At 41.3% G+C, this 27,297-nt stretch overlaps 3 protein-coding genes and 1 long non-coding RNA gene across 7 annotated transcripts in view; 1 reads left to right on the top strand and 3 right to left on the bottom strand.

Annotated features, from left to right (window-relative positions):
* LOC116062299 (cephalotoxin-like protein) overlaps nucleotides 1-27,297 on the top strand; it is a 1,100,540-nt gene that overhangs the window by 618,275 nt on the left and 454,968 nt on the right. The window lies entirely within an intron of this gene.
* LOC116061936 lies at nucleotides 6,754-19,442 on the bottom strand. Of its 3 annotated transcripts, none has more exons than XM_035996660.1 (9): nucleotides 19,360-19,442; nucleotides 18,595-18,688; nucleotides 18,355-18,478; nucleotides 17,431-17,588; nucleotides 12,274-12,416; nucleotides 10,343-10,520; nucleotides 9,822-9,961; nucleotides 8,495-8,657; nucleotides 6,754-6,966 (listed from the first exon to the last, which is right to left on the bottom strand). In XM_035996660.1, exons 1-9 carry the CDS (start codon nucleotides 19,374-19,376, stop codon nucleotides 6,901-6,903), a joined length of 1,083 nt encoding a protein of 360 aa, XP_035852553.1. In that variant the 5' UTR covers nucleotides 19,377-19,442; the 3' UTR covers nucleotides 6,754-6,900. The 3 variants fall into 3 exon arrangements, with proteins under 3 accessions (XP_035852553.1, XP_035852554.1, XP_035852555.1); XM_035996661.1 differs by having other exon boundaries at nucleotides 9,822-9,952; XM_035996662.1 differs by lacking the exon at nucleotides 19,360-19,442 and adding an exon at nucleotides 18,909-18,927.
* On the bottom strand, nucleotides 22,775-23,684 carry LOC116061942. The gene is made up of 4 exons (XR_004107858.2): nucleotides 23,632-23,684; nucleotides 23,382-23,504; nucleotides 23,032-23,099; nucleotides 22,775-22,876 (listed from the first exon to the last, which is right to left on the bottom strand). It is a non-coding gene; the product is annotated as an uncharacterized LOC116061942 (long non-coding RNA).
* Nucleotides 23,871-27,297, bottom strand: part of LOC116061935 (BPI fold-containing family C protein-like) — a 127,482-nt gene continuing 124,055 nt past the window's right edge. Inside the window, exons 5-8 of the mRNA XM_035997038.1 lie at nucleotides 26,020-26,166; nucleotides 25,845-25,899; nucleotides 25,372-25,533; nucleotides 23,871-24,050 (exon numbers count right to left, since the gene is read on the bottom strand). Coding sequence (XP_035852931.1) covers nucleotides 23,871-24,050; nucleotides 25,372-25,533; nucleotides 25,845-25,899; nucleotides 26,020-26,166 — 544 coding nt within the window. The remainder of the gene's footprint in view (nucleotides 24,051-25,371; nucleotides 25,534-25,844; nucleotides 25,900-26,019; nucleotides 26,167-27,297) is intronic.

The following is a 27,297-nucleotide window of genomic DNA, read 5'->3' as shown; positions in this document are numbered from 1 at the left end:
CCGCTTTCAGCTCTCCATTAATATCATATCACAGTAAACGCTGTCTGCGTGAAGTTATGAAAAACTGTAACCACACTTGAAACCACTTTATCGGCATTTCCGTGACTCACTGTGACTTCAACAAAACTGCAGAGCCGACGTAGTTTGCACCGTCCGCAGCTATGCGTGTGTGTGTGTTTGAGTGTGTGTGTTTGTGTCAGAGCTCTGCTCTCTGTCTCCGGCCACCACTACTAAATCAACATAGAGGAAACTCTGTATGTGTATATCCAACCATGCAGGGCCACGTTCAGCCCCAACAACAAGTAGCAATACGTTTATTTAAACTGATTCTCTTAACCCTGGTATCGTCTTCCCGTCAACCACGTACTTGTATTTTCCCTCCGGTCGGGTTGCCTGTTTATAAAGCATAAAGTAACCTATAAATGATCACTTAATTCTGTGTTACATCTTTTTAGCCAACTTCATAACTTATTACCACTAGTTTTACACTTCTTTATGGAATTGATGGTGGATAAACCACATTTACATGAAATTATGCCTAATTATTTAGTAAAATAAGCAGAAATTATGAATTATCTTGACTAACAGTTTAGGTCAGAGGAAGATATGTTTATGAATGATCCCAGATTTTCACCTCTGAAGACCATGAAAGTAGTGATCGTCATGGAACCATCCATGTTGTTTTTGGGGAATTTGGTTGAAAAGAAAGCCATGTTTCTGATACAGGAACTCTGAAAACTGTTAAATGTGACCCGAGGACATCAGCAGGGTTAAAGGAACACGTTAAACAGAGTACCTGTAAGTTCAGAAACGTTCTGGTCTCGTAGCTCCGTGTGTGAGTGTGAGCAGAACGGCTGCTTTTTCACTGAACTGCCTCGCACTATATTTATATTTAAATCTTAAATCTCAGACTATACTGATAATGCACTATATTTATATTTAAATCTTAAATCTCAGACTATACTGATAATGCACTATATTTATATTTAAATCTTAAATCTCAGACTATACTGATATTGCACTAGTCCTTCTCTCTCTTCAATTATTATTGTATATATTTCTTGTAAAATTGTAAATTCCATTGTATTGTTATTCTGTAACAGTATTTTTATATTTCTAACTGTCCTTTCTGTTTTATATGTTAGTGAGTGTTGTACTTTGAGAGCAAAGATTAACCAGAGTCAAATTCCTTGTTTGTTTACACAAACCTGGCCTATAAAGCTGATTCTGATTTAGATATTTTATGATGAAGGCAGCAAAACAGTTTCCGGTAAGCGCTCCTCCTCTTCCTCCTCCTCTTCCTCCTCCACGTCATCTTCTACATCTTTCCCCCGGCATTTCAAAAGAGGAAGAAGAGAAGCAAACAGAGAGAAAGACAGACACCACAATGGCTGGAGCTCCGTGAGTATTTTAAACTACTTTTTCATTTCCTCCTCCTCCTCCTCTTTCTCTGCTGACATACTGCAGCTGCAGCTGTTGAACTTTTAAACTTTAAACGTGTAATTGATGTTTACAGGCGTCTGCGTTCTGTTCTTCAGTCTGTTCTTAATCTGCTGCTTTTAGTTTCTCTGCTCTGTGTAAACATACGTTATCAAAACGTGAATCCTTATCATCTGTTTGACTTTGAAAACACTAAAATTTACTTTAAAGATGCCGTCGAGAGAGAAAGTGGCGGGAAGAGAGAAAGGAGGGGGAGGGGGGATTCCTTCTCTCTTTGGACCTAAAGTTTACTGTACAGGCGACTATAAAAGTAACGTTGAACCCTGTAGTTTGATAAAGTGAAGGTTATTTCCCTTCTCTCTGTGCTCCAAAGTATCTGACAGTAACTGCTCTTCATTATGAAGCATCCTGATTAACACTTTCAGTTATCAACGTCACTGTGGCTGCAGGACAGGAAACAGGTCAGAACCGGCTGCTATTTTGATGAGAAACACTAACTGTTAACCCTTTACTGGGTGGGTCACTTAGGCAGCACGGTGGCTCAGTGGTTAGCACTTCTGCCTCACAGCAGATTCTTATATATACCAATATTCTTTGTGAATGAATAATGTATCTTAAATAAATAAATGTTCTTCCTTAAAATACAGGGAGCATAAGTCAGTACACCCCAATGTTAAATTCCCATAGAGGCAGCAGCCAGTTATTTGATGGATCCAGGATACTATGCATCCTGATAAAGTTCCCTTGGTCCCCACATCATCACATACCCTTCACCATACCCCACATCATCACATACCCTTCACCATACCCCACATCATCACATACCCTTCACCATACCCCACATCATCACATACCCTTCACCATACCCCCACATCATCACATACCCGTCACCATACCCCCACATCATCACATACCCTTCACCATACCCCACATCATCACATACCCTTCACCATACCCCACATCATCACATACCCTTCACCATACCCCCACATCATCACATACCCTTCACCATACCCCACATCATCACATACCCTTCACCATACCTAGAGATTGGCATGGGGTACTTTCCATAAAATCATCTCTCAATGCAAATCAAACCAGCTATTAGGCTGACTGAAATAAAACCATGCCAGTCTCTAGGTCAAGGGAAAACTTATGCTGAGCACCGTACGTAGCATGTTCAAGTTCATATTTGTATTTTGTGATTGTCCTAGAACATGTTTACATGCTTCCTGTTTCTCATACTACCCCCAGCTGCTGCTCCTGTATTCACTCTGCTGGAGCGCCTGTCTCTTTAAGAAGAAAAAAAGCAACAAAAAATTCAATTAAATGCAAAAAAATAAATAAAAAACGTGACAAAAAGCTACAAAACTGCCGTCTGAAGCTGTGCTCTGATTTGAACAGGGCACCTGACCTCCACGATGTGCTTCTGAACATCCTGCGGGACATGAACGATGAGCAATTCGACGCCTTCAAGTGGCATCTGAGAAACATAACTACAATCCCACGGAGCGAGCTGGAGTCCGCAAACCGGCGTAAGACCGTGGACCTGATGCTGTCCTATCACCAGCAGGAGGCCGTGAACATGACCATAATATCGCTGGTGAAGATCCCGAGGAACGACCTGGTGGAGCGTTTGACTGCTACATAAGGTAAAAACACGCAGAGCTTTATTTAACCCTCGGGTCGTCTTCCTGTTGACCGTGCAACTTTTTATTTTATTATTATTATTTTTCCAACGTTGTGGTCGTCTTTTTTGACAATTCTGTCGCTTTTCCCCAAAGTCTTTTATACGTTTTTTTGTCACTTCTTACCGATGTTTTTGTCACATTTTTCCTGCGCTTTTTTTGGATGTTTTTTCCCCACGTTTTTGAAGCTATTTCCGACATTGTTGTCACTCTTTTCAACGTTCTTTTATCATTTTCTTTCACCAAATGCTATAAAATGTAATAAAACACCCAAATTTTATGAAAGTAGTGAGCACGGGCCTCATGTATAAACGTTGCGTACCAACGAAAAGCTTGCGTACGCTGCTTTTCCCTGATACGTGTGATGTATAAAAAATAAACTTGACGTGAGAATGTGCGTGCTATCCACAAAGTCTTTTCTGGCTCTGTAACGTGGCAAATTCTAACTGAAAAGTGCAGAAAATCACCAGACATTACAAAATAAAGTTTCCACTACAGTTACTGGCATACGTCTGTGACGTTGTCTATGAAAAAACATAGTTTTATCCGCCAATACTCCATAAAAGTGGGATCATTTATGTGGATAATGTTTCACATCTTTCACACTATTAACTGTTTAATTTGCAGGTTACTTAACCTCTGTTAAACATGAGGACAGGAAATAAATGATAAATCCACTTAGAAAATACTTTCAGTCATCCTCTGTATTTCCCATAGATGAAATATCTTACTGACAACAAAAAGATCGGCACGGAAAGATGCAATAGTGTCTGTGAGTCTGTAGTTGCTGAGGCTCAGACATCCATGGCCCACAGGAGGTGGGACGCACGGCTCCATCTCCCCAGGAACAAACGCTGTGTCGGGGGGGGCAAACTCATGTGATGTGTAATTGATCCCGTGGATGATTTGTAGGCTATTAAGTGAACAAGGTGTACCCGGTCCACCAAACACTGGGCCGTCTGGACTGTCTTAAATCTGCACATATTTCTGTTACTGTAGTCCTATTTACTATTTCATTATTACATCCATGCGTGGCGCAGCAGATCCGTGCGCACTGTCACCTGCCGTGGAGACGCTGGCCTCACTAACCTCTCCTCCTCTGAGTCGGGTCTCCCTCGCGCTGGACTCAGTTTCACTGAGCGTACTAACACTTAGAAAATAAATGGCATTACATCAGTGAGTTCAAACTGCTTATTGTGTATAATTTGAACCTACACTGAGATGCATGTTGTTCTGTAACTGGTGTGGCACTGCCACTTTTCTCTTGGTTTCCACTTTGACATTAGACATTTTTTCAATTATTTCTGCCATGGTTCGGTGCATTCAGCGCCCGGTCACCATTTGCCACTCTGGGCATTTTCTTTTATTGCTTATCCAAGATGACAAACCTACAAACCTCCACCCCTGTGATCAGCACCTCAACCTCACAGTCGGTGAAGTTTTTTTTTTTCCGTCTGCAGCGGGATAACCCGTTGTGATTGGACAAAGAATGACGTCGGGGGCGCATTTATAGTAATTTCCATATTATTTTATGGGAGGAGGCAAGGCGGAGTCGGTGGCTCGTTCATGTGCGCTCAATTTCACGTTGATTGTGATGTATAAAGGAAAGGTGCACAGGACCTGATGTTGGTGGTTTTATACATGTGAAGATTTCTGTGTGTAGGTACTTTTCATCTTCTGGTATGAAAGCTGAGCAGTCTTTTATAAATGAGGCCCCTGATTATTTAACTTGTGAAGAGCGTTATAGGGAACCATCCACGTTATTTTTTGGTTGAAAGAAAACCAAATTTCTGATAGAGAAACTTTTTGAATATGGGTCAAATTTGACCCGAGGACAACAGGAGGGTTAACCCTTCGGACAGTTTCACAAACGCTTGAGTGACTTTTAATCAAACTTCACAGCAAGGTACAGTTTTAAGATACTTGTTCTTTACTCAGCGCTGGAATGTAACTAAGTACATTTACTCCAGTACTGTTCTTCAGTCCAAATGTTGTACTTTACTTGAGTCTTTTCTTTTCATGCCACTTTCTACTTCTACTCTGCTACATTTCAGAGAGAAATATTGGACTTTTTACTCCACTACATTCATCTGTTACAGCTTTAGTTACTAGTTACTTTAGTTACTCCGCTACATTCATCTGTTACAGCTTTAGTTACTAGTTACTTTAGTTACTCCACTACATTCATCTGTTCCAGCTTTAGTTACTAGTTACTTAGTTACTCCACTACATTCATCTGTTCCAGCTTTAGTTACTAGTTACTTTAGTTACTCCACTACATTCATCTGTTCCAGCTTTAGTTACTAGTTACTTTAGTTACTCCACTACATTCATCTGTTCCAGCTTTAGTTACTAGTTACTTTAGTTACTAGTTACTTTAGTTACTCCGCTACATTCATCTGTTCCAGCTTTAGTTACTAGTTACTTTACACATTAAGATTCCTGCAGACAGAACACATGTAGTTTATAAATCTGATGTTTGATTCTAAAGTAAACTAACCAACAATATAACAGCTACAAGTCACGCTGAGATGATCAGACCATTACACACACACACAGCTGGTTGACCCTTTACACACACTACAATGGTTTCATACTTTAACTACATTCTCCTGATGATACTTACACACTTTTACTGCAGTAACATTATCACTGCAGGACTTTTACTGTAACAGATTATATTTCTACAGTGTGGTATTAGTACTTTGACTGCAGTAATCTGAGTACTTCCTCCAGCGCTACTCGAGTGTTTCCATTTATTTATTCCTTTTTATATCCACTCAGCGCTTCACGTTATCAGAAGATGAAACAGGAGTGTATTAGATTCTGTCTGAACATCCCAGAATAATATCTAACACCTCTCTCTCCGTGGGTTTCAGGATCATCGGCGCCGATGCACCGCCTCCTTCACCCTGGTCTGCTCGACTGCTACACCCTACAGTGGCCCACTACGTCTTTCCATCCGTCTCATTCCAGAATTCATCTGTTTACACCAGTATTTCCAGTCGTGTTCACCCAGCGACACTAACTTTTTGTAAACAGCTCGTAGGACCAAACATCTTCCTCTGTCTGTGAACTTTTGTTATGAATAAATGGAAATGATTTCATTATTTGTTGTGTTGTTGACTGAGTTTCTGCTTCCTGTCATCTGAAATAATGTTTACACTTAATAAAACATGATCAACTCATATTTAATAAAACTTTAGTCAAACTTATGTTACTGTTACACGTTTATTACTCATTATTATTATTAATGCTTTAATAAGAGTTTATTCTTGCACACATCACAACATTTTATATATTATTTTAAGCATTTGTTAATGTTATTAAAAGATCAGAGATTTGATATGATATGAATATGTAAGAAGTCACATTTCACAGCTTTGTGTTGGTGTAAAGAGTTTATTTACATTTTGACACAAATATTCAGGAAGAAACAAGAGATCATGTGATGAACACATTTAATACAATAACTCTGGAGAGGACAGGGAGGAGAGGAGAGGAGAGGGAGAGGAAGAGAGGGGGGAGAGGAGAGAGGGAAGAGAGTAAGAGGAGGGAGAGGGAGGGGAGGAAGGAGAGTGAGAGGAGAGAGGAGAGGAGGGGAGGGAGGAGAGGAGAGGAGGGAGAGGAGAGGAAGGAGAGGGAGGGAAGGGAGGAGAGGAGGTAGAGGAAGGGGAGGGAGGAGAGGAGAGGAAGGAGAGGGAGGGAAGGGAGGAGAGGGGAGGGAGAGGAGAGGGAGAGGAGGGAGAGGGAGGAGAGGAGAGGAGAGGAGTCAGATCAGAGGACTGCTGGAGAGAAACACCAACCAGTCTGTCAGACTGAGGACAGATTTATAAGGCTGAGAGACAGACAGGCAGACAGAGAGACAGACAGACAGAGAGAGAGAGAGACAGACAGACAGATACATTAGTTTTATACAGCACAGTATTTGTGAGCAAATAAAAATCAGACATTTAAATAAAATCAAAAGTAGGACAGAGTAATAACGCTCCATGACATGTTTTATCTGTTACACTGTCAATATTGAACTTTAAAATCAATAAATCTCAAATAAACTTCATCACAATATTTGGCAGAAAAATCTCAGTAGACATCATCCCCCAATCATGGAGCCCTGTTTAAACGTTAGGTCATGTTTTCTCAGTTTTCTGCAGAGATGGCTAAAGTACTTCCAGTACTCAAGTCGAGGTACAGATACTTGTGTTAAAAAATACTCTGGTAAAAGTAGAAGTACTGATTTAACTACTTTACTCAAGTAAAAGTAACAAAGTACAGAGTAGGAAATGTACTTCAAGTATAAAAGTAAAAGTAGCCTTGCGAATGACAGAGCTACACGGTAACACTTCATAATAACCATCATTAATAGATGGTAAATTGATAGTTAATTAATCTTTAGTTAATTGTCAATTTAAATTATAATTAATAATGTTTACTAACTATTAGCAGTGCTGTTAATTAACAGTTTATTGTTACACACATTATATACCTAATATACTATATATCAATATCATCAATCATCCTCATCAATACTATATTAGGTATCGGTTAAAGGTGCTTTAAGCCATGTTGGGTGACGTTACTTCTTGTTGACGTTCAAAGTATTTTCAAACAAAATGGAGACTAGCTCGCTCCTCCCTCCTCCTCATCCTCATCCTCATCCCGTCCCCTCCCCCTCCCTTCTGTGCTTCAGCGCACTAAACCCCTCCCCCACCCCAAATCCTTCTTGTCCGTTATTGGCTAAACAAGGTATTATAGTCATCTGTTGCAACTTTATAATAACCATTCAGACACTGTTTATATACGGTTTACAAACCAACTAGTAACCCTTAACAAAGTGTTAGGAATATCTGCTCTATATCTATATATGTAATGTTTATGGATGTATTATAAATGGTTTCTTAAAGGTTTACAAACATTTTTTAATCATTATCCAATCCCTAATATAGTATATGAGGGATATAATGTGTGTAACAATAAACTGTTAACAGCACTACTAATAATTAGTAAACATTGTTATAATTTCATTGTTTGTTAACAGTAAAATGACAATAACTAAAAATTAATTAACTATCAATTTACCATCTATTAATGATGGTTATTAGGAAGTGTTACCAGATGTCTGCCAACAGGCCTAAAACATCACATATGAGTTACAACTAACAGCCACTAGATGGCAGCAGCCTATAAGTAATGAACTGACAGCAAGTCAACTATAACAATTACCGTTTTAATACCCAAAACCGTGATTGTCTGTCAGCAGGGTTACAGAAAAACTTCTCTACCCATAATTTTGGTTGTGATTCTTTAGTACTTCAGTGATTTTACTGCAGTACCAGATGAGTAAACATGGCCTGTGGGGGTGTTACCTTGAGTCCAGATGTGTCCAGAGGTTGTCCGTCCCTCCGTACAGAGAGCAGGCGGGCTGCTCCTCTGCTCGGGTATCCCTCGTCCACCTCCAGCTCACACACCAACAACGCTGACTTCAGGTAGACGAGAACACGCTGAGACGGACGCCAGTCGATGGCAAAACTGGAGACACACACACAGAGACACACACAGAGACACACACAGAGACACACAGACACGCACACAGAGACACACACACACACACACACACACACAGAGACACACAGACACACACACACACACACAAGATGGAGATCAGCGTCCAGTACAGACGTTAGCTGTGTGTGTGTGTGTGTGTGTGTGTGTGTCTCTGTGTGCGTGTCTGTGTGTGTGTCTGTGTGCGTGTCTGTGTGTCTCTGTGTGTGTGTGTCTGTGTGTGTGTGTCTGTGTCTCTGTGTGTGTGTGTGTGTGTGTGTGTGTCTCTCTGTGTGTGTCTGCTGTACAAGATTCTGCATAACACAGCTCCTCCTCCTTTGAACTCTTTCATAACCCAACGTAACAACAGCAGTCAGATCACCAGAAGCACCGCACCAGGTGACCTTCTAATTCATCCAGGAAAAGTACATTTGGCCAATTATCATTTTCTGTTACGGCATTACAAATCTGGAAATTCACTGTCCACTACAATCAAAAGGTATACATACATATCCTACCTTTACAACACACCTTAAAACATGGCAGTGTGATAACTATGACTGCAGCCATTAATCTGTCAGATGTGATGTGTGTTGGATGTGACTGTCTCTCCATCTCTGCTGCCTGCCTCTGTTATGTCTTGTATGTGTTCTCAACGTGTCCTCTGAGACTCCTCTCCTTTCTCTCGTCTCCCTCGTATTGTATTAACTGCATGGACTGGTTTAATGCCATGGCCATTATCTGTGCTTGTTTGTTTGTGTGCCACTTCTTGTATGTTTAACCCTTTTTGCATAGGCCTGCTGTTATTATAGATGTAATGTAATTCATTTTAATATGTTAACCATTGTATTTTAGGATGCCTATTTTCAGCTGGCCGGGGACTTCAGCTGGAAATTAGCCACTGAGGCTAAAGCTGCTACTTTTACTGTACAGTTAATTAAGGGGGACTGTCCACGACATCATAAACTAATAACCTAAACTTAACTAAACTACGTACAGCTGGTTCAGAGGACGTGAAGTCAGTCTCAGCAGTGTCAGATTATTGATTATTGATCTGACAGATTTCAGTCTGATCAGAGCTGTCAGAGGTCTCGCTCATCATCACCGACTGACAGTTTGTGATCTTAAAACAAACAGGAAATGGAGGTTTACCTGGATCTGAGTCTCTGGATCTCAGACAGCAGCTCTGATTGGCCGATGTAACACTGCATCACCTCCAGCAGAGCGGCGCTCAGCGCAGAGCGCCGGCCAGACACGCCGTCCTCCACCAGACCGCCTGGGCCCTCCATCACCTACACACACAGAGACACAAAGACAGACACACACACACACACACACACACACACACACACACACACACACAGAGACACACACACACAGAGACACACACACACGCACACACACACACACACACACACACAGACACAGACACAGAGACACACACACAGACACACACACACACACACACACACACACACACACAGAGACACAAAGACACACACAGACACACTGTCACTTTAAGAAGAGTTAACCAATCAGCGCAGACACACTGTCACTTTAAGACGGGTTAACCAATCAGCACAGACACACTGTCACTTTAAGACGGGTTAACCAATCAGCACAGACACACTGTCACTTTAAGAAGGGTTAGGTCATGTTATTGAGGATGTTACCTGCAGTGTGAAGCGGTCGTCATGGCTCCAGGTGATGGACAGCTTCAGTGGCTCCAGCTCATTAGACGACAGGTGAGAGGAGGGGCGTGGCCTGAGCTCCACACACAGCTCTGATTGGTTGAAGGACAGCAGGCTGATCTGCATGATGTCCTGTGCGGCGGAGATGTATGCCTGCAGCCTGACAGGTGGAGAGCAGGAGTTAGTGACCAATCAGAAGGACCCAGCCAGGGGGAAGTGACATGTAAAACAACACAGACGGTGTGTCACTTCTAAACTCGCCAGCCTTGTGGTGCATTCATAGTAATTGTAAAATACACTTTTCCCATCTGGTGGTTGTTTTTGTTGTTAATCCAGCAATTTACTGGTGAAATAAGTCACTGCTATAAGTTATTGTCATTTAGGGCTGAAACGATTCCTCGAATAACTCGAATAATTTGATTACAAACAATCCTCGAAGCAAAATTCTTTGCCTCGAAGCTTCGTTAAATCAACGTAATTAAGGCTGTACAGCTCACTGTGTTTCCACACGGAGGATATTTACTAGTGCACACAACAGGTTGACACAAGACGTTTATATACTGTCTATGTACGAGACTGACGGCCCAGATTACTAATAGCTAATAGCCATGTTTTACACAACTAGCCTACAGCATGCTACTCTGCTAATAGCCATGTTTTACACAACTAGCCTACAGCATGCTACTCTGCTAATAGCCATGTTTTACACAACTAGCCTACAGCATGCTACTCTGCTAATAGCCATGTTTTACACAACTAGCCTACAGCATGCTACTCTGCTAATAGCCATGTTTTACACAACTAGCCTACAGCATGCTACTCTGCTAATAGCCATGTTTTACCAACAAGCTAAAACGAGAGCTGTCGGTTTGTAGTCTAACTGTTTATTAGTTTGCTACTAATCTTTGGAGACTTAGCTGCTGCCGGAGACAAACCGGCTCCCCCCCCAGCATGGCCACTTAATATGCACGTGAATGACGTCATCATGCCGGTGATGTCTGCATTCTTTATTCTTTCTCCTCACTGTGTATTAGCCTTTCTTAAAATGTGTCCCCCAGAACAGTGTAGTTGAATAGCCCTGCTGTCAGCTCTGTACCGTCACATTTACCCTCTGGGTAGTGAACAGCTCTTCCAGTGCAAAGAGCCAGAGGCAAGAAGGGGGTGAAAAATATTAACATTTGGGCCACCAAAAATGTACTTGGAATTTGGCAATAAAAAATGTTGCTTTTTCAAAAAAACTTTAAAAACTCCTTTTTTTTTAGTACATAGCAATAATAAATATTTACTATTGCTGTTTACTAAGTATTTCTTACTAAGTATTTCTTAACCGATTACTCGATTAATCGATGGAATAATCGGTAGAATACTCGATTACTAAAATAATCGATAGCTGCAGCCCTACTGTCATTACATTATTAATCAATCATTTAATTTTGACCATATGGCCTTAGCAATAAACGAGCTGTTCTTTAATGTCGCCGACTGTTGTTTTGTGCTCCTGTTTTATATTTTATATTATATACATTATAAATATATATATATATATATATTTTGGTTCAGGCACCGGCACCGTTTTAAAAGTATCGATTTAGCACCGGTATCGGAAAAAGACCAAACCATACCCAACCCTATTCTTTTGTCATAGTTCTGATATAGAACGTTTTTGTAAACGGGTCAAATTTGGACCCGAGGCCAACAGGAGGGTTAAACTGTAACGGGGCGGGGGTGCGTTGAACACCCTGCTGTGTGCTCTCTGTCTTTTCATTACCACAAGTTATAGACACGTCTCTGCTGATTGGCTATCAGCTGGGACACAGCCAATGAAGTCTGTTGCACCGGTTAGAAACCATAGCAACACGCTGCTCACTGCGTTGAGACTGAACGTGGCCCTGGTGTGACCTGGTGACACTCACTCGTCTCTGATTCGCTGCCAGATCATCAGCTGGCCGAGCGCCACCTCTGACTCCGCCTTCAGCTGGGTCAGCTGATGATCACAGGACTGCAATGCATTGTGGGCCTTCTGCAGAGACTCCTCCAGCTGTTTACTCTGCTGCTTCTGAAAGACACGACGAGAGGATGAGAGTGTTATTACTTCTAGATTCACTGGGCCTCATTCACCAATATCTTTATCTCTTAAATATGATCTTAAGAAAGTCCCTAAGAAAAGTCGACGTCGGATTCATCACGTGTTCTTAAACAGCAGAATTGTTCACACCTGTGTTCTTAGGAGTGATGAATCCCACGTCTTCGTAATTGAAAGCGCGTGCCAGTTGTTCCTAATTAGCATAAGAAAATGCCCCGAAAATTCCCATATAAGGACATGACACTTCCTGTGCACCTCCTGGGAAGCGGGAGACTGTGTTCAAGAGATGGTTGTCGGAGTCGCAGATGACTTTGCAGTGGTGGAGGAAGTACTGAATCTCAGTACTTCAGTAAAAGTACAAATAACCAGAGACATATTTACTTTAGTAAAAGTAGAAGATGTCCACTACCACAAACAAGGCCTGACTTTTAAAAGAAGTTCCTACCCTAATCAGCATAAAACGGAAATATGTTGTTAGAATCGGTAGAAATGTAGTGGAGTAGAAAGTATAGATAATTGCTGCAAAATGTAACAAAGTAAAAGTCAAAACTATGCACTATTGATTCTACTTAAGTAAAGTAGCTTACAGATAGGTGAAAAATGTACTTAAGTACAGTAACGAAGAATTTGTAGGCTACTTTGTTACATTCCACTAGGGATGTAACAGTATGAAAATTTAACCTCACGGTTATAGTGACCAAAATTATCATGGTTTTCAGTATTATCACGGTATTTATAAAAGTGTGTTCAATATGTTCAGAAAGCACTGACAGGCCTTCACAAGCTGAAATAGTTTCAACAAGTGTAACAGTGTTTATTATATTACAAAAATCTAGGCAATAGGCTTATATAAACTATTGAAAACTGGCTGCTGAAACACCGGCCTGCTGTAGGGGGGGTCAGGTAAGAACCTGAACCAGAGATGACTCTGAGATCAGGAAGATGTATTTACAACTCCAACATGAAGTCAACTATGAAGTTGTATAAGATGTGGTTCTGAAATATAAGCAAATAATAATGTGACTTACTATGAACATTATTTACCAAAACTAAATGTTATAGCCACCAGCATATAACAAGAAACAATACTAAGAATTACATTCACTTCTCTGTAATAATTAACATAAATGTAACATATTGCTCAGTAACACAAACTGAGAATAATCTATCCATAACGGAGTAAACAGTGTAATACACCTTTAATAGCTGAGCACGTGGTTCCACAGGCTAGTCTGTTTACTGGAGATTATACGTTGCTAGCAAACACAACCTGAATATCAACACATGGCTGCACAAGTAATATTAAACTATCTGCACATCTATCAGCTATGCTATAACAAACACAGCAACATTATCAAGGTGATAATATCTCTCTCTCTCTCTCTCTCCAAATAAATGTCACGCAGTAACACGGGCTAAATGTATCCACATCGTAGCAGGAATGATAAAGAAAAAAGTCTGTTGTCCAGCTGCTACATTCTGTCCCCTTCTCCTGCCTGAGTGCGAGTGATTGGCAGTTCCAGGGCTCCAGACTAACTTTTTGCCTTGGTCGCACTGGTGCACCTAACTTTTTTTATTACAAAATTTAGGTGCACCCAAATGTTTCCTCGCGTCGCCATCAACGCCACAATTTCAAGGTCATCTTTTTTATCACGCTCCATATACATTCATATGTATACCTTCATATATATATATATATATATATATATATATATATGAATGTATATATATGAATGTATATATGTATATATATATATATATATATATATATATATATATATATATATATATATATATATATATACACACACATATATATATATATATATATATATATATATATATATATTTATATATATATATTAGGGCTGAACGATTTTTGAAAATAATCTAATTGCGATTTTTTCCCCAAATATTGCGATTTCGATTCGATTCTTTTTTTAAGCTTTGTCTTCTGTATTATTCAACAAAGACAAGCAATAAATCATTTTATAGTATGAACAACACACAATTACACACTAGACAGTTAAAAAAGTAAAATTATAGTATACACACACACACACACACACACCAGTGTATTTTTTTTACAGTGCACAGAGAGGAGCTGCCTCCAGCCCCTCCCCCTCGGGAAGTTGCGTGCTGCCGTGTGCACTTGTTCAGAGAGGCTATCGTTACGTTAGCAGTAGCATGTTGCTGGTGTTCTTGCCGTGGGATTAACTGTACTAATAAAACTGTTGAAACACCGCGGCCACGCTGCTGTGAAAGCTCCCCGAACGTCATTTATCAGAGTCTGGTTGTTACCCCTCTCAGTGGCAGCTCCTCCACTCATATCTTTATAACGGAGCTAACCGCTAACCGGAGCTAACCGCTAATCAGAGCTAGTTGCCAACCGAGCCTTCAGTTCTGCGTGTCTGTATCCATTAACTGCACGTATGGACTCGAACCAGAATAAAACCCTTCATTTTATTAAAATGGCTGTAAAAGTTTTAAACTACAACTCAGAGTTGTTTGAATGACAGAAATCAGTTCAAGGTACGACGTAGCGTTAGCGTGCTAAGTTGATGCTTTCTCTGCGGAGTGCAGACTGATTGCTCTCGCGAGTCATGTGACCAAATCGCAGCCTTTGCGATTAGGAAATCGCGTTTTAACATATCGCGATATTATCGCAAATGCAATTAATCATTCAGCCCTAATATATATTTTTATATATATATATACACATTCATATATATATTCATATTTATATATATATATGAATGTGTGTGTATATACATACATACATACATACATACATACATATATATATATTATGTCAATTATTTTAAACAAGAATAAGGAGTTGGTACTTTGTTTTTGTTTTATTTGAAGCACAATTATACTGTACTCAAAGTCTTATAGCATATAACACCTGTCATCTGGCCTTCTTCCCCTTTGGCCTTGGCTAAACCAGCTGGCCACACTCCCTAGCATCACAATTCTCCAAACTGGGCCCCTCCACACTGATTCTCATCAGATCTTCCACTAGTCCAGGACTAAAAATCATATCTCTGTATTTTTCGGCTGAATGGCGATACACAATATATATCTCTATCTCTAATATATATATTTTTACAAAGTGGGCTAAATGTTCAGTTTTAAGTCAAAGCCACTTTTCACAAGCTCTTTATTAAATCAGATGTGATTTAAAATAAAATGCAAAGACAGGGTTTCCTGCCCCATTTGAAAATATACAGCTGCAACACATGTAAATTATCTGAAATAAATAGCCTGGGATATATTTAAATAAATATATCTCTGAGAAAGCTCCTTCACTTGTTTTCAACAACAATAACAGACCCGGATAGCCCAGTAGCTCATATAGGGAGAGAGGGGGGAGTACGATGGACTGAGGCCTATGCTACTCACAGAGTGACGGCTGACTCATTATGAATGGGTCCAGCACGGGGCGAATGTGCTTTGGCAGGTCAGCGGCGTTACACACGTCTTGTGTATGAAATGTCTGTATCGTCCCTGGCTGCGCTGCATTTTTATGAGCTATGATATTCTGGCCGTGGGTCACATCTCTCGCCCAGGTCCAGCAGCCGTCTCACACGCTATTACTCAACCAACTGAAGTTAGTTTCAATAACTTCTTCTGTGTTTTTCGCCGTGGCGGCTGCAATAACAAAGAGTTACCAGCGGAAACACTGGTACCAATACAGGTTTCCCTCTCATACTTAACAATATATAGCTGTGTTAATAACAATTACAACTGTAGACAAATGTCAGCAGTGTGGACCAGCAGCGCTGTCTCTCCATGTTGCAGGTGGGCCGTGTGTGAGTGAATGGGGGGCGGGACTGCGCGGAGGAGAGATCCAAACACAGGCACGGCTTTACAGAAGGAATGGGTCACGTAACGCAACATTAAACCATATCCATATAAACGACATTGCTTCATTAGTGGAGAGGCAGCGGATGCGAGGACGTTAGGTGCACCGGTGTGACCTAGAAAAAATCTTAGTCGCACCCTTACAAATTTTGGTCGCATTCTTGAGCCCTGCAGGAGATCAAAGCGATGACTCTCGTCACGGATTGGTCAATCATCTCAGGAGAGAGAGCACGTGTTACTATCGTAACTACGGGCTTTTTTTACGAGGCTGATAAATGTCCTGAGTGCTGTCATCATCTCCTCCTTCTGACATGACTCCAACTTCAAGAAAGAAACGCACGTTGGAGGCTACGCAGTGCGCCTGCGCGGCAACTTCAGGAGCCTCGGATGAAACTGGGAAGGACTAAAGACAGGTTTCCACACCGTGGTAATCCACCACGATAATAAGGATATTTTAAATGAAAACGGTAATTGTTACCGTCAACATTTACATACACATATTACATCCCTACATTCCACCACTGCATTTTGGCCCTCTAAATAGCACGATCAATCACCAAATAACGCAGGATTTAATCAGTTTAATTGCTGATGTAAATTGCAGTGTTAGTGTTTCTTTGCATACTATGATTTTATCCTTCAACAAATGATCAGAAATACGTTGCAGTACGATACTATCATTGTAAACGACTGTAGAATTAAATAAGATGCAGTAACCAATTATTTGGAGCAAACTGTCCTCACTCAAATGTGCGTAAGAGTGCTCTTGAGTGTTCGTAGATTTTGTTCTTAGCTAAGAACAAATCCAAGATAAGAAAACATTAGTGAATGTCAGAATCTTCCTAAAAAGTGCATAAGTGGGGTTTAAGAACACATTTCTTCATAAGAACAGTTGGTGAATGAGGCCCAATGTTGGTTCAGTTTGAGGTCGTTTTCAGAGTGGTTGGTAGTTTAGATATGTTGTGTGTGTGTGTGTGTGTGTGTGTGTGTGTGTGTGTGTGTGTGTGTGTGTGTGTGTGTGTGTGTGTGTGTCTGTCTGTCTGTCTCTGTGTGTGTGTGTGTGTGTCTCTGTGTGTGTGTGTGTGTGTGTGTGTGTGTGTGTGTGTGTGTGTGTGTGTACCTTACTGTCCAGCTGCTGAACCAGCTGTGTGAGTGTGTGTCTTCTGTCCTGGATCTTTTGTCTTCTGTCCTGCAGAGATGTGAGCAGAGTCTCCGTCTCCTCCACCACCGACCTGTTCTCCGCCTTCAGAGCCTTCCAGCGCCTCCGAGCCCCGCCATCTGAATATGAAAAGGACAAATAACAGAAACAAGAACACAGTAGAGGCATCAACACAACAAGATCATCTAGAGAACTAAATATTACCTCAATATTTCTACGGCCCTGCACCTAGTGGTTTTTACCTGCCTGGATAGTTTCCCTCCCTTCTGATGTTTGTCCACATGAGCACCCTTACTTCTGCTAAACTCAGGTTAGGTCTGGGTCTTCACAGGCTGCATGTTTTCATACACACACAAGAGACAGAGCTCAACCTTTCATCACTGGAGTGTTAGAGAATTCATTTCACTGATTTATGTCCTCACTTACTGTTAAAAGGGAGGTAGTTCTTCAAGTAAAGTGTCTCTCCATCTTTCTTTGGACTGCCCTCTCTCTCTAATCATCTGTTAATATCCTCTGAGTCTTGACAGTGTAATAAATGTTAGTTATCTCATGTGTAGTGGTGGAATGTAACAAAATACAATTACAGTTAAGTAATAATTCAAGATACTTGGATTTAACGTGAGTGTATCTATTTGATGTTCTTTATATTTCTACTTCACTACAGTATGTAGTGTAGTACACGTTAGTCTGACAGCTCTACTAACGGTTCATACCTCTCCTGTCCTCTTTAAACCCTTTTTTTGGTCAAAATAGGGCTGATAACCGTCATCATTTTATAAATCGTGATATGAATTTTCATCTTTAGTAGCAGGTCAAAAGATTTTCATATTGGAGTGGGTCTGTGTGTGTGTGTGTGTGTGTGTGTGTGTGTGTGTGTATATATACCAGGTTGGGGGGGGCAGGGCTGTGTCATCAGTTGCTGGGCAGACTCCAGACCCTCCAGTAGCGACATCATGGAGTCCAGAACAAACAGCTGACGACCCAGAATCTTCTGGACACGACGGCTGTCCTACACACACACACACACACACACACACACACACACACGTAACAGAGTAATTCTACCCCGTGGTCCTGCTAGACCTCCTTAGAGTAAACCATGAATGTAAAGAGAGGCAGACTGACCGTCAGGTGGAGAACCATCCTGGCTGCTTCAGAACAGTCGGACTCAGAGTCTCCACAGAGATCCAGGAGAGACGGATCACAGCGCTGCACAACACTGATACACACACACATATATATATATATATATATATATATATATATATATATAGAGAGAGAGAGAGAGAGAGAGAGAGAGAGAGAGAGAGAGACAGAGACAGACAGACACACACACACACGCACACAGCTTCATGTAAACAACATGGTTTATTTCTGCTGGAGGATGTAACTAAGTACATTTACTCAATTAGTAACGTAGGTAAAGTAGTGTACTTTACTTGAGTATCTCGATGTTCTCCTCCCTCCTACTTGTACTCCACTACATATCCCAGGTTAATACAGTACTTCTTACTCCAGTAACGTTACATTAGTCTGACAGCTGTAGTTACTTTACAGCTTTAGTTACTTCCATCTCCTTCCTGTATCTCCAGATGTAGTTGTTAGTTACTGCAGTAAGTACTCTGAATACATTCCCCCCACTGTTAATTTACTCTGACTGAAAACTAACAGCAGATCATTAACAACAGCCGTTAGCTACGTTAGCTTACTAACGTCGCCGTTAGCTTCCTAACGTCGCCGTTAGCTGTTTTCAGCCGTTTGAGTTCCACATTCTCAACCGTTAGCGACATGAAAACACCGTCTGAACGTTAACCAACATCTCAAACACTCTGACCGAGTCGCAGTGACATGTTAAATGTGAATATACAGCGTTAAATGTTAAAGACTTACGCTCGGACGTCTGCCATTTCTGTTTTCAAATATCCGCGGCACCACGAGCGATCTGATTGGCCGCTTGACGATGACGTTACAGAGCGTTGAGCCAATCAGGAATAACTCTTTTCAAAAAACTTTATTGTTAATGTATCAGATCGACATTCACAGTAAGTATAAATAAAACAGCATAAACAGACAGATCTGTACACAGACAGTGACGACATTAAACATTTAAAACGTGTCAAGCTGTCCAGAAAATGTGGAAGAATCATCTAAGTAGGTATCGGATGCCTCGATGGTAAGAGACCTTTTTAGGGCTGAGGTTACATTTCTTAAAGCTAAGAGTCAGATCCAGGGTAATTCCTCCACATTTCTGATTTTATGCAGCAGCATAAAAAGTCATAGTATAGTATGTCAAAAAGTCATAATATAGTATGTCAAAAAGTCATAATATAGTATGCCAAAAAGTCATAATATAGTATGTCAAAAAGTCATAATATAGTATGTCAAAAAGTCATAATATAGTATGTCAAAAAGTCATAATATAGTATGTCAAAAAGTCATAATATAGTATGCCAAAAAGTCATAATATAGTATGTCAAAAAGTCATAGTATAGTATGTCAAAAAGTCATAGTATAGTATGTCAAAAAGTCATAATATAGTATGTCAAAAAGTCATAAAAAGTCATAGTATAGTATGTCAAAAAGTCATAAAAAGTCATAGTGTAGTATGTCAAAAAGTCATAATATAGTATGTCAAAAAGTCATAAAAGGTCATAGTATAGTATGTCAAAAAGTCATAGTATAGTATGTCAAAAAGTCATAATATAGTATGTCAAAAAGTCATAAAAAGTCATAGTATAGTATGTCAAAAAGTCATAGTATAGTATGTCAAAAAGTCATAATATAGTATGTCAAAAAGTCATAAAAAGTCATAGTATAGTATGTCAAAAAGTCATAATATAGTATGTCAAAAAGTCATAAAAAGTCATAGTATAGTATGTTTTATTAATGTTCGCTGTCAGTTTCCTGGTTCAAACTGAGCTGAAGGTAAAGCTGTGCTCTGATTGGTTGTTTCTGCTCAGATCTGTGCTGTGTATCAGATAAAAACACGAGAGACAGTAATGCTGAAGCTGTTTATTGCAGAGAAAGAATAAAGAGCGGTACAGCAGAATGCAGGACACACCTTGTAACAGAACATTGTTGTCCTGTTACAACAGAATCACAGCTGCTGAAGTCTGACATGTCAAGTCAGTAGTGACATGAGAGACAGAAAATAGAAGAACAGGATCATCACAGGAGCTGTTTCTGTCTTTAATGTCCTTTATTATTAGGGACCGAGCACCAACAACGGCCCTGTTATGTTTGGTAGTTCTTTCCTTAGTATTATTACATCTCACTTTGGTTCTGACTGAATATAAATGTCTGTAAAACAAAGGTTAGGTTAGGTTCATTAGCTGTGAACACAGCGTAGCCTACAGCTCCTTTCACAGCGATGACTCAACCAGGGTTAGACCCAGGTGGTACCCCTCCTCCATCTACTCGGGTTGGATCCGGGTAGACTAGGGTCCATTTCACTGTGAGTTACAACGACCTGGGTCAGTACCAGCCGGGGCGGGACCAATTATGGGATTGGTTAGAAATGAGAGGGGGGGCAGTCGTCACTGGTCACTGCTTTGAAAAAACCCACAACAACATAGATTTAGTCTCACTGCGCTTTACGCTGGGTTTTCACAGGCAGCTTCAACATCAGAGTCAGCTTCTGCAGGGCGGTAGCTGCCTGTATAGTCTGTTTCCTCGACCTTTCACTTCTGGGATTACTCCGGTGCCGCCAGATATCCGTCTCCTTCCTCTGTCTCTGTGTTGGCGTTCTAACCTCTGGTGGATTTGTGAGGACTATGGTTAACTGCTCCTCAGATCTCTGCAGGGTAAATCCAGACAGCTAGCTAGACTATCTGTCCAATCTGAGTTTTCTGTTGCACGACTAAAACTACTTTTGAACGTACACATGTTCCACCAAAACAAGTTCCTTCCTGAGACTATTTAGCAGAGGCACCGTGGCTCCGTCTGGAGCTTAGATCTGCGTGAAGCTGGACCCCCATGTCATCCAAAACTTATTAAAACCACTGCTATTCGTTTGTGCCGGTTTGTGCCGTAAAAAGTATTGTTTGTGCTGTTTAGTTTTAGTCGTGCAACAGAAAACTCAGATTGGACAGATAGTCTAGCTAGCTGTCTGGATTTACCCTGCAGAGATCTGAGGAGCAGTTTACCATAGTCCTCACAAATCCACCGGAGGTTAGAACGCCAACACAGAGAAAGAGGAAGGGGACGGACATCTGGCGGCACCGGAGTAATCCCAGAAGTGAAAGGTCGAGGAAACAGACTATACAGGCAGCTACCGCCCTGCAGAAGCTGACTCTGATGTTGAAGCTGCCTGTGAAAACCCAGCGTAAAGCGCAGTGAGACTAAATCTATGTTGTTGTGGGTTTTTTCATAGCAGCAACCAGTAACGACTGCCCCCCCTCTCATTCTAACCAATCCCATAATCCGTCCCGCCCCTGCTCGTACTGACCCAGGTCGTTGTTACTCACAGTGAAATGGACCCTAGTCTACCCAGATCCAACCCAAGTAGATGGAGGAGGGGTACCACCTGGGTCTAACCCTGGTTGAGTCATCGCTGTGAAAGGAGCTGTAGGCTACGCTGTGTTCACAGCTAATGAACCTAACCTAACCTTTGTTTTACAGACATTTATATTCAGTCAGAACCAAAGTGAAATGTAATAATAATAAGGAAAGAACTACCAAACATAACAGGGCCGTTGTTGGTGCTCGGTCCCTAATAATAAAGGACATTAAAGACAGAAACAGCTCCTGTGATGATCCTGTTCTTCTATTTTCTGTCTCTCATGTCACTACTGACTTGACATGTCAGACTTCAGCAGCTGTGATTCTGTTGTAACAGGACAACAATGTTCTGTTACAAGGTGTGTCCTGCATTCTGCTGTACTGCTCTTTATTCTTTCTCTGCAATAAACAGCTTCAGCATTACTGCCTCTCGTGTTTTTATCTGATATACAGCACAGATCTGAGCAGAAACAACCAATCAGAGCACAGCTTTACCTTCAGTTCAGTTTGAACCAGGAAACAGCGTACATTAATAAAACATACTATACTATGACTTTTTATGACTTTTCAACATACTATACTATGACTTTTAACATATTATATTATGACTGTTTGACATAATATACTATGACTTTTTGACATACTATATTATGACTTTTTGACATACTTCACGCAGCTGGAGAAATGCCAATAAACCAGAGCATGTTTTTCTCCCATCCAGGAATGATGTGTGGACTAGTCCGACCTTCCTCCTTCCTACAAGACAAACACAACATGTCAACAAAAATGTGATGTAACTTTGGCCCAAACAGAACCACACAGAAAAACAGAGAGGATAAAAGAGTAAACACAGAGAAGTTTTCTTACCACAAATCTTCCCTTTTTGGTTCCAGGTTTGGCTTCACACCTGAAAAGGTGCAAACACACACACGCAGACAAACACACACACACACACACACACACACACACACACACACACACACACACACACACACACACACAGAGTGAGTACTCATAAAATACTACAGTCCAATATGATATGATAAATGTAAGTGTGTTTACTTGGGGCTTAGAGACTGAAGAATCAGATGACGTCCATTCAAATTGACCTTCATCCCAAACTGACACTCCTGGAGGAGACAGACAGTTTTGATTTTTCTGGAACTGTTCATCTTTTCCACCAACGTTAGTCTGACGTCTGAGGAACATCACAAATGTAACGGACAGAAACAGTGGTCTGAAAGTCGAGTCAGCAGCTCCTGATGGATGTACAGGCAACTATATATATATATATATATATATATATATATATATATATATATATATAATACTGTGATACTGATACTGGTTGTACAGGGGACTATCACTGGATTACTGTGATACTGATACTGGTTGGGTGTAAATGTGCTCACCACAGGAAGAGGAGGAGGCGGTGAGTTGGTTTTAGATTGGGCGATGGCCTTCACGTTGACAGAGATTCCCTCCTTGTTGATTTTGATGACTGGCTCCTCAGTGAGCTGAACTTTAACAGGACCCTTCATTTGTGTTAAAGACAGCATCATGAAGAGACACAAAACAATGTGTTCAAATATTTATTATTGGAGACCCACTGAAACATATTCATACTTTGTTATGGAAACGGTTTGTGGTGTTTCTGCTCACCTTAGGCAATCCCAACTTTTTCAATCAAAGAATTAACAATAAAATTAACCTGTTAAGGGGAGAACAGAGGAGGTGGTGAGAGGAGGAGGAGCATCTTTCTTCTCCAATATATCACTAACTGGTCTGTCTATCTCATTGATCGGTACAGTTGTTTCACCGTTGCTGCCTGCAGCGTTCTCCCTTCATACTGACAGTCACTTAGACACAAAGTTACCCTTTAAGGATGTGTCAGGGGTTGTTTAGCTGTTCTCACCTCTGGACCGCTGTTCAAAAGGCCCGTGGCTGTAGAGCGCCTGGCTGGCGCTTTTAAACAGGTCTTCAGAGATGCCCACGTAAGCCATCAGGTTACTTTCTGTGAACACCGGCTCTACACCTGCTGCTGGTAAAGCAGGCCTTCTGTCACCGTAGTACACCACACCCTGAAACACAGACAAGAAAGTAGCAGAATATGGAAATACTCAAGTGAAAGACACATTTTACACAAAAACCTTGCACACTGAGTCCGATGTGTGTCGGAAAACATTCTTATTTTGTGCTATAGCTTAATTATATTTTGTATAATTTTAGGTATCTGAGCACGGGGGACTCATTCACTACCATGGCCAGCAGTTTTAGGTTGGGCATCAGCAGTGTAGGGAACATTGTGAGGGAGACCTGTGACCAGATCTGGCTTAACTTAAGGACACCTACATGCCAACTCCAACAGAGGACATCTGGAAACAGAGGGCGAATATTTCAGACTCAGTGTGCAAGGACCTTTACTGTGACCAGTTTTATAGAATGGAAGTGTTTAAAGGGGTGATAGAATGCAAAACCGAGTTAACCTTGTCATAGTTGATTAATGTAAAATAGGCATACATAGAACTTCAAAGTCCCATTGACATCCCTTTCCTCTGCAAATCTCACATTTTGAAACTGCCGCTGAAAACGGGCGAATCCCAACGAAGCTAATAGTGGACTTCAACTCGGTGGCTGTACCTTATTTGGCTCTGGTCTCTACCTTTGTCATGCCCCAAAATGTACATACAGACCCCTGTTCTGAAACCAGCTGATGACTGAATGTAGGTCGCTAGATCTCACACACTAGTTTAGCTGTGAGCTGCTCTGTGTACTTTCACGGGAATTAGAAAGAAGAAAGTTTGGAAGTTTTTTAAGGATATTGAAAATGAACCACGGTCATGAATCTTTTTCCCCAACATGGATCCTCGGGGAACAAGGGGCTGTGGAGCCACCAGGACGAGACATGATAAGAACATAGTAGTTACAACTCTGTCTGTGTGCCTGTGGGCTGAGACACTGAACTAACTGGAAGTGGAGGTTTTCTATGTCCCAAGGGTAACATTACAACAACACTAGTGGATATTTTCTCATGCCTCGGCTGCTCCAGCCATTCCTGCTCTGGCGGCGCCGCTGTCCGGCTGCATGTTTGGAAGTCTATCGGTAACGTTAACAGACAGTGTGTGAGTGTAATTATGGAAAGCCAAAAAGTAAAAGGGAAAGGTGGCGCTGAGAAGGTCAGACTCAAAAGTAAAAAAAGGGATTGTGTTGCTGCAAAAGTGTATGGCTGCAGCCTGGAGATCTCCCGTCTCATGCCTGGGCTCCAGGCTGCAGCCATACCCGACTCTGTTTCTGTGCTGTGGGTTGTTCACCCCCCCCCACCCCGTGCCTTTGTTCTGCAGCTTCATTCGTATATAATATATATAATCATTCTATCACCCCTTTAAGATGTCGGTCTCTTACTGTGAAAGGCACATCAAGGCTTTTGGACGTCACCGTGACGTTTCTGCTCAGAGAGTAGTCAAGGTTGATTTTCTGGTCTTTGCTCAAAGTCCTCGTCATGGCGACACCCGCCAACATGGTGTTTACATTAGGGACAACATCATCCCTAATAGCAGGACAGAACTGCAGACAGACAGACAGACAGACAGACAGACAGAGAGAGAGATAGACAGACAGACACAGAGTGAGAGACAGACAGACAGACAGACAGACAGACAGACAGACACAGAGAGAGACAGACAGACAGAGACAGACAAGCAGAGACAGACAGACAGAAAGACAGACAAAGACAGGCAGGAAGACAGACAGACAGAGAGAGAGACAGACAGACAGACATGTTGTTATAACAGTCTGACCTGGTCTGCATCTAAACCTGCAGGTTCAGGACTCATTGACCCTGCTGGGTTCTGTTAAAGACTGAAGGAGGAACTAACCTGGGTAGTGAACATAAACCTTAACACTCCTGTGAGAGCAGCGTTCAGCACAAACCTGATACACAACGAGAACATCTGATCAATCAATCAGTCAATCAATCAATCAATCAATCAATCAATCAATGAAATATGGTTTATCCCCTGAACTAAAGACTCAGCTGATTGGTTGTTTTACCCCAGGTTATCCACATGGATCCTGTCAGCTTGGGTCTTACAGTAGTCATCTCCAGGCGGTATCTCGAGACTCAGACGTCCTTGGTTTTGGATCAGTCTCACTCCGATGGTGACGCCAACACCTTCTCCTGTTAGGACAGCCGTTCCTCTGAAAACACATCAAACATAACGCAGCCTGGATTCAACTTCATGCAAATGAGGAGTGGAAAACTCGGCGCCCTGCCTCTTTAGCCCCAATGACCCTCAACACCTTCAGTCAGTTTATTGAACTAATCAAGTGGGGGGGTCTAGATCTCCACTTTTGAGCAAAATTGAAGTTTAGTTTGTCATAAACTTCATTTTTCAGCATCAATTTATGGTGCAAATGTCTTTATTTATGTAAAGGAAATTATAATAGGTTTTATTTGGGGGGGTGCACTGGCCAATTTTTATTACTGTAAATGACTTTGTAAAAAGGATGGGGGAATATATAACTTAAAGGTGCTCTAAGCGATGTTGGGTGACATCACTTCTTGTTGACATTTAAAGTATTTTCAAACAAAAGGAGACTAGCTCGCCCCTCCCTCCTCCTCATCCCGTCCCCTCCCCCTCCCTTCCGTGTTCTAACCCCCCCCACCCACCCCCAAATCCTTCTTGTCGGTTATTGGCTGGAACTCTGGAACACTGTTTGTTATGTTTGGTGGTGCAGGTTAGCGCAGTTTGTTTTTGTTGGCGTTTGTGGAGCCTGGGCTGTCTACAGAGACCGTGTTTTTTACAGTGTGTTCAGGGGACAGGCAGCTAGTAGATAGTGAGGAGATGTTTTTTACAGTGTGTTCAGGGGACAGGCAGCTAGTAGATAGTGAGGAGATGTTTTTTACAGTGTGTTCAGGGGACAGGCAGCTAGTAGATAGTGAGGAGATGTTTTTTACAGTGTGTTCAGGGGACAGGCAGCTAGCAGATAGTGAGGAGATGTTTTAGTCCCTCCAGAAAATTTTGATTATGTGATCGCATAATTCAATGCATAAGTCTGCATATTTATGCGGGGACCGCATTTTTTCAAATACGCCGCACTTTCGCCGCATAAATTGCTGATTTCCGCGCAAAATATGCGGGGCTTGCATGATTTTTCGTTGCAAAAAAGTCACATAATATATCTTAGCAGAAAGTTGAAAAATATTGCGTTTACTTCACACAAGAGCAGCCATTTTCCCCTGTTGCCATGGGAACGTTATGAAGTGACATAATTATGCCTAGTGAGAACAGGGTGTTGGGGGAATCACTTTGTTTTCTCTTTTTCATC

Source organism: Sander lucioperca, chromosome 21, assembly GCF_008315115.2.
Source record: "Sander lucioperca isolate FBNREF2018 chromosome 21, SLUC_FBN_1.2, whole genome shotgun sequence".
NCBI lineage: Eukaryota > Metazoa > Chordata > Actinopteri > Perciformes > Percidae > Sander > Sander lucioperca.
Note: the sequence above shows the minus strand (reverse complement) of the source record. Positions and strands in the feature narration are given on the sequence as shown.

Coding starts and splice junctions, on each gene's coding strand:
- LOC116061936 (XM_035996660.1), bottom strand. Junction 10,521..12,273: donor TGGCAGCGAATCAGAGACGA/GTGAGTGTCACC, acceptor TCCACCTGTCAG/GCTGCAGGCATACATCTCCG. Junction 8,658..9,821: donor ATCCAGAGACTCAGATCCAG/GTAAACCTCCAT, acceptor GTGTGTCTCCAG/TTTTGCCATCGACTGGCGTC.